We start from the raw sequence: 7724 nt of genomic DNA, 5'->3' as shown, positions 1-7724 counted from the left end.
GTCTTCAACGGGCCTTGTGACAGCTAGCGCAGTCTGACGATGACCGACCTGACGTCAGAAGGAGGGCTGGGCACTAAAGAGCAAAGCACCGGCAAAAGAGAACCCAAAAAAAGACTAAGGAAAGAAACAAAGACTATTTTCCTTTTCACAGGGAAGTTACATTCGTTCAGTGTACGCTGCAAAGGTTTTACAGGATAATTGGAATTCCGGCAAGGAAAGAGTCATTTCAGTGCTGCGGAGGACAACTGTTGCATCAAAAGGGCTTGAAAAAATCGAAATAAATTGGTATGCAAATGATGAGAGGTGATTGGTTCCTTGGGTTGTAAAGCTAACAGCACAAATACTCAGTTCATCCATCAATGTCTACCAACATATGAGCAAACAAGCAAGCCAAGGGAGACAACAACAAAGGGTGCAAAGAGGCAGATAGAACCAAAGAAAGACAAATCGGTAAAATTTCAAAGCATAACCAAGCAGTTCGTCTTGAGATATTATCAGAATGGCAAAGGTTAATGAAGAGGTAAAAGGGTTAACTAAGAAATGTGATTTAAGCAAGAATGACAGGCAGGGATTACGCAAAAGGTCTCATATGACCGAGACACAGGATGCAAAGCAAGGCGACCACGTTGGAGAGAGAGAAATAAAGAGGCCCAGAAGAGCAGGGGAAAAGGAGAACTCAGTCGTCTACCCCTGGATGTTAGATAACCGCAGCAAAAAACCAGGTATTTGTATGATTTTGTAACATCATGATTATTTATCAAAGTTTTCGTGTACAGACCAGCTGAAATGTGGCGTGCGATAAAGTGGACGGAATGTCCGGAGTGACAGAAAGTGTCCGTTAGCTTTGCCATTAGTTGCATATAGTTTGTTGGTCAAATGATCATTTGATCATTATGTTTCTTTTCCATGCTATTGGCTTTAGCTATAGAACTACGATGATTTACTTTTCTTCATATGCGCCTTTTAATTTTTTTTATAATTGTTTTCATGCCACAAACTTTCGGCCATGTCCGGAAAACTGTACTGATTGACTCTTTGTGGCCGAACTGCAAAATTCTGGATTAAACGAGTCTTTTAAAGATTGCCGAAGGAATGAAATTTCTCACAAAATAATTTTCTTCATTCTACTGTAAGATTTTCTAAAGTAGAAGCCGTCGAAGCGCGTTTGTCTGTGTCGTTGGAAGCGGTCTCGGCTTTCTCTTGAGCAAGGCCTTGCCCGGAAGGCCAACGCGCAATTTACAGCCACCTTCGTGAACATTGGTTCTAAAATAATTTAGTCCTGTAAGCCGGGTTGAAGCTTACTTGAAACAGCCGCTTTTAGAATGCAGACGACGGTGTTCGTAAAGGTTCATCCGTAGATGGCAATAGTGAGGAAGATATCAGGTCTGAAAGCAAAATGCTCACTTCAAGGTGCAGTTCAAGTGTGAACATGGCGTATCGGCAAACCAAATGTCTGGTCCTTGTATATTTCCGCCCTGCGTAAGAGGCACTTGAGGTTTAAAACGTCCACTTCGATGAAATTCTATTAAAAATACAAGCAATAGCCACTTGAAATATATGATAGGCACTTCACGTCAATTTCCTGAAAAGGTCGAAAGTTGATGGCGTTCATTTACTCAATAGAATAGAGTTGTCTAGGCATGCTTCCCTTTCCATCGTTTTTTCTTCTGCCCAGTCTATTAAATATTCGTAAATTTTAGTCCTCTGGTATCAGTTGCTTTCTTTCTACTTCTTAAACCTTTCTTTAAGATATCATTTATAAGAGATTCAATATTTTGTTATTACTAGCCTAATGATTTGAAAGTTATACCTTGTGTTGCATGTGAAATGGGAAACAAACCTTGCGAATATCTTTTATTTGCGCGGCATTTATCCTAAGTTAATCGCAAATTACTTTTACTGTATATAAATGTGACTATGAATAGAACATTGATTTAATTTAACAGGGATAAGCTTTGGGATAGTTAGTAAATTTTAACGTCTCAGCTGATAAATGCTTCCATCAGAAATCAACAAGAATTTTTTTGCTTCTCGTATTTCAATGCTATAAGGAAATCAAACCCCCAGGATCTTATTCACATCACAGAAAGCAACTTTCCCCTCGCTCGTTTCCACACGAGAAATATTTCAAAACTAGAAGAATTTTTCTAATTACATGTTTTTTTCATAATAGATACAACAAATGAAAATAAAAATCCAAGAGGGAGAGAAAATGGAAGCCAAAGCCAGTTTAAATACAGTCAAAGGCAGCTGTTTGAATTGGAAAAGGAGTTCCACACTTTGAATTACCTCACAAGCACAAAACGAAAAGAACTGGCACAATCCTTGGGCCTAGAAGAAAAGCAAGTAAAAGTTTGGTTTCAAAACCGAAGAATGAGACAGAAGAAACAAAGGTCAAATAAAAACATATCACACAAAACGTACGAGGCTGACAACGTGTCAAAAGGTAGTAAAGTTTCTCGTGTATTGCACTACTTCAGTGATGTTCCAAATTATGTCTCAAAAGAAAAACCGCATAACGATATTTCCAATGAATTGGAGGAGATCATTTCAAACATAAACCTGAAGAGATTGCCACATAAGTCAATGAGTGATGGACAGTTATCTAGCAACATTAATGATCCAACTGCCTGTTTTCCATATGCAGAGCTACCAGCACAATTTAGGACGATGCAAGGAGAGATAAATAACAGTTTCAGTCTGGAACATTCTGAAAACAGTGGTTTTGAAAAGTTTAGAAAGAGTGTCAATCAAAACAGTTTTTATCTAAATTGGATCCATCCGAGCTTATATGCCCAATACCTTTTGTAAAGTACTAGGTTCATGAATTAACACTAGTTCCATGTTTAGTGCTGTTCTTTTACCTAGATAGCAGACTTAAATGTTTTTGTAGGATTCTAATTTTTAAGCATTTCTGTAGAAATTTTCAACTTGTAAATTGTAAAGATTTGTTATTTAAAAGGGCTTTGTATTTAAATACTGCAGGCGTCAAGTTTCTCGATTTCTTTTAAGAATAATTCAGATTTCCAATGTGATAATGACTGATAACGTCATTTGAAAACAGTTTTTATACGACAGCTAGACAATTTAAAATTATGTAGTGAACAACAGGCACATTTGGACTTAATGATATTTTGAAGTAATTTGATCTTTCAGTGTTTGATATTGCATAAAGCATTTATTTTATACAAGCATTTATAGATCCAAGTGTCACGTGAATTTATTAACAAAATATTTTGCAATTTGAGCAATTTATTGCGTAGCCTATGCGATTGGAGCAGTTGAATAGAATTGTTATCGTGAGTGCATGATACCTAAGATAATTATTTTCAAAAAGATTTAACTGTTGTTGCTAATATGTTGATAAAGCGTGGATTTGGCAATTAATGTATTCGTTTTTCAAATGTTTCTCAAATTACCATCCAGATTCCCTACAATTAGGCCAAATGGTTGCAGAAATTCAATTTTCAAATAGCTTAACAATCTTTTTCTCATTCTTTTTCTAAATCGGTTACAAAGAAAAAGCTATTTGTCATTTTGCATATTTCAATCATACCTTTTATAAACCATGAATAGGAGATTGTTTTCTTTTTTATAAACTTAACCCAGCAAAAGTTAAGGCAATCTTTACAAAATAGAAAATTTACATGAAGGCAGCATTCTTATTTTCTTGCGCATTTGAATAAAGGTGGCAATACAATAAACACATAAGAAAGCTCATGTAAAGAGGAAACAAAAGACTTAAAATATTCAATGGCAGGGCCTTCGATGAAGGGGGGCCGGGGGGGGAGCCTTGGCCGCCCACTTTTTTGCAAAAAATAGAGTTTTCTTCAAAATCTTTTGTTATGGGTGTTAATTTTCCCTTGCCCCCCCCCCCCCACTTTTCAACCTTTTTCACGACATAAACGCAATGGTCAGAGTGCTCCTGCAATAATTTGCATCTGAAATATCAGCGCGTTTGACAATGTCATTTGCCACCTTATCTTCCTAAACTGAAATCAATTAATTTTAAACGACAGAACCTCTTTCTAATTTTATATGAAAATATTTTAAAAGCAAATATAGCTCCTGAAAAAGGGGCCAACAGAGGTAAGGCCTCCCTCTACCCTCAACCAACGGGGGAAGTATTCTGCTAAAATTAACTCTTTTTATATGAAAAATTGTATAAGGGCACTGCTCGCCCAGAAGTTAAAAAACAAATTAAGAACAAGCTAAGGCTGAGCTGCAGTAAAAAATTATTTTGAAAAATATTGTGAACCTCTCTTATATAAATTTCACAACAAAAACTTTGGTAGTACAAAAGCATTATATATGTTAAGCAATATATTTTGTGGTGCAAAATGTCTTGCTCTACTAAGAATGATAATGCCTTTTGAGATTTTCGTATTTACATTTTGAATGTGGGACTTCCAACTTAGATTTTTATCAATAAGGACACCAAGATATTTAGCTTCTTCTACTTCTTTTATTGGTTAATTATTTAGTTTTGGTTCAATTATTTAGTTTGATTTTCTTTCAGAAGGGCGTAAGAACAAAAAATTAGACTTATTGAGGTTTAATGTCAGTTTATTAGCAATAAGCCAATCTGACAATCCAGCTTTTTAAGTTCTTTATTTGTTTTCTTAGTTATCGGTGGTTTATATACCGCCTTGCATTTTTGCAAGCTTCCTTGCCTTCTAGAAGAATTTCAAAATAGGTTAACAATCTTTTGGTGGTACAAAAACTAAAAATAGCTTCAAATAATTGACTCAACATTCGTGGGCGATTCACGGACATAGAAAGATTGACAGGAAATTGGTTATTGACATCTCTCTTAATCTTGCCAATTGAGGCTGCCTTCGAGCAAACCCCCATCCTCCCCCCCCCCCTCCTCCCCTCCCTCCACAGCACCACTGTACCTTTGGCGTTGGTCATCTAAGACTTGGAATCTTAAGATTACATACAATTCTAGATTTGTTGGCACTTTTCAACGAAACTAGACCAAAAAATGTCAACAGCTTTCGACACGGTAGACCATGAAAAACTTATCAGAAAGGTGGGAGTATATGTAACAGAAGGTATTGTCCCAAATTATTAAAGGTGTGGTTAGCAAAAATTTTCTCCTCTTTGCCCCTCCAAACTTTTAACCCTGGCTACGCCATTGATCCTTATCTTAAAGTTAGAAACGGAATTTAAAAAATGGTTGTTTCCATCATTTATCAGTGACCTGGAGGGTATGGCACCAAAATGCAGTTAGGGTCTAACACCCCCCCCCCCCCTAATAATTGTTGCTTAATTCCGTCCCTGACAATCCCAGTTGCTAGATGTTTATCAAGCACTTGTTGAAAGAATAACTTGGTATGGGGAGTCCTCTCCGATAGAAAGCTCTCTTCAAAAATAACATAGCAGAGCATTTGATCTAATAGATTTTTTAAGGTAATGATGCTTGGAATTAAAAGGTTATTAACATAGAACAATTGATGATGATCGACAGAGTTGCTATCCCCTATAAATAGTCTATCAGCTGTGCTCATGAAGGACTAAAAAATAAGTTTATCGAAAGGTCTGCCATATCAAAATACAACACAAGGAATCGGAATGGTCTCTTTGTACATATCTAACTTTAGTGCTGAGTATCTTGAGTATTGTTTAGAGTATCTTGTACCCTGTCCACCCTTAAAAACTATTCAAATAGCTCTCTTAAAGTAGCCCTCTTGAAATAGCTTTCTTGAAATAGCTCTCTTGAAATAGCTCTTTGTGAAATATCACGGGAATTTTCTTTTGTCCCTTCCATGTTCTCTCTCCAGCATAATCTAACTTTCAAAAAAGCTTGAATTTATTTGACCCAAATGATTGCAAATTTTACTCATTCTTTGCAATTTCAAGACCAATAATGATATCCCCTGCCCCACATTTACCTGATATTTCCCGTCAAAAATAAAGCACAGTGGTATATTAAACACCCTTGTTTTTATGCAAAAGACAGAATAGATGCAACTGATCTCTAAATGTATCCTAAATTATTACAACTCTGTAGTCCGTTGTAACCAGGGTCCACGCCACGGTCTAAGTGGGGGGGGGGGGAGGCTGGCAAAACTAGGGGCCAAATCTTCTTCTCCTTTTCATGCTGGTATCATAATTCGCACAGTTCAAGTCTAATACTGTGCTTAAAGCCCAGACTATGAAGGTAAAACACCTATTTAAGGACTTGGTACCCCATTCTAAAAATCCATGTTAATTTAATATCCATGTTAAAGAGAGTAATCATTTATAGAAGAAAGTCAAACTAGAAAAATGGGCACCAGTACCATTTTTTAAAAATAGCCTCAACAAGAAGGAAATTTTTATTTCATTTTCTCTTGACATATTTTAATATATTATAATGCACATTCTGTAACTCCTCCCTTTTGCACTTTCTTCATAAATCAGTAATGATTTATGGAGATTGGTCCGATTCGAGGACTGGGGCCAAGTACCCTAGTCTAAAAATAGCACTTGGGGGATTTTTCGGCTTGTGTCTGTTCGGCATCGTCATCAGCGCACGAAATTACCTCAGAAGTTTACCGATTTTTATGCTGGTATCACAATTTGCACAATTCAAGTCAAATACTGTGCTAAGGGAGCCCAGACTAGTTTCCTGATCTCATCATTGTGACGTCACAAACTAGCCTTGGTTTCGGCAAGTACTACCGCACTTCAAACTCTGATTAAACACACTTTCGCTGGTCCAATTATGACAATTTTTGTATCAAACGTATCAGAAAAGATGGTAAAATATAGGTCTTGAATAAAAGCAGAACATAAAATTTAGTTGCATAGAAACTACAACATGAAATAATTGTAAGAGCACAACAACAGCAAAAGCTAGCAAGCAGGCAAATATCGGAAGAATGTAAAATGAAACAGGGAATAATTAAAATTTTAAAGAAGATTTTAAAGAAGATTGTAAGAGTGTTTGCTTCCTTTTTTATCAAATAGCTCATCCAAATTAAAAGCCCTTTCTCGATTTCAAAAACCCCGTGACGAAAAGGAATAACTTTTTTATTCACACAGGAATAAAACTTTTGGCTGAAAGATTCAACATCATCCGACAACGATCAACTAACAACTTTTAGATGAATGTTGGATTGTTTTGCCGGGGATTTGGGTGTTTGATGGTGCAAAATTCAGCCCTATTGTTCACAGAGTTTCTTGGATATTGAATATTTGATGGGGGAAGATTATTGGATTCGTGCAAAGCTCCAAATCTTAGATCTGATATGAACAAAGAAAAGCAATCTTCCTTCACTTTGACAGAAATAGGCTAGATTTTAGAATTGGGACAGATTTTTTCGGATGGACAAAGAAAAACCGATTTGTCAGGAAATTTGGGTGAATTGAGAAATGATTAATTGTTGGTTGGGTGATATTGTTTTGTAATGATTTAGATGTTCAAGATTGTTTAATCAATGTTGTATGAAATTATAAGTTGTTTAGCGCGACTGTAGAAAGAAATACAGAAAATTTTACCTTTAACAGCAAAACCTGAAAGAATACCAAGAAATACCCATAGATGTTAGATTAGTTAAATATGCTTATAATTAGGTAAAATTTTCCCAATAAAGATTTGTAGTTTTCCAACAAATTACTGTTATTTTGGCTTGTATCGTACAGTTATGAAGAAAAACCAATCGATAGTGATTTGATGAGAAGGAGCAAGTGTTCATGTGGTCATATTTCAGCAAATAAATTGAAAATTTAGCTGA

At 36.0% G+C, this 7724-nt stretch overlaps 1 protein-coding gene across 1 annotated transcript; it reads left to right on the top strand.

Moving 5' to 3' along the window:
- LOC135681986 (uncharacterized) lies at positions 1–3733 on the top strand. Its single transcript, XM_065196676.2, has 2 exons — positions 1–722; positions 2174–3733. Exons 1-2 carry the CDS (start codon positions 500–502, stop codon positions 2809–2811), a joined length of 861 nt encoding a protein of 286 aa, XP_065052748.2. The 5' UTR covers positions 1–499; the 3' UTR covers positions 2812–3733.
- The last annotated feature ends 3991 nt before the right edge of the window (positions 3734–7724 follow it).

This window comes from Rhopilema esculentum, chromosome 16, assembly GCF_057945365.1.
Source record: "Rhopilema esculentum isolate cy_ngs chromosome 16, ASM5794536v1, whole genome shotgun sequence".
Lineage (NCBI taxonomy): Eukaryota > Metazoa > Cnidaria > Scyphozoa > Rhizostomeae > Rhizostomatidae > Rhopilema > Rhopilema esculentum.
The sequence above is the reverse complement of the archived record's forward strand: the minus strand, read 5'-3'. Positions and strand labels throughout refer to the sequence as shown.

Coding starts and splice junctions, on each gene's coding strand:
- LOC135681986 (XM_065196676.2), top strand. CDS start 500: ATGGCAAAGGTTAATGAAGAGGTAAAAGGGTTAACTAAGAAATGTGAT. Junction 723..2,173: donor TAACCGCAGCAAAAAACCAG/GTATTTGTATGA, acceptor TTTTCATAATAG/ATACAACAAATGAAAATAAA.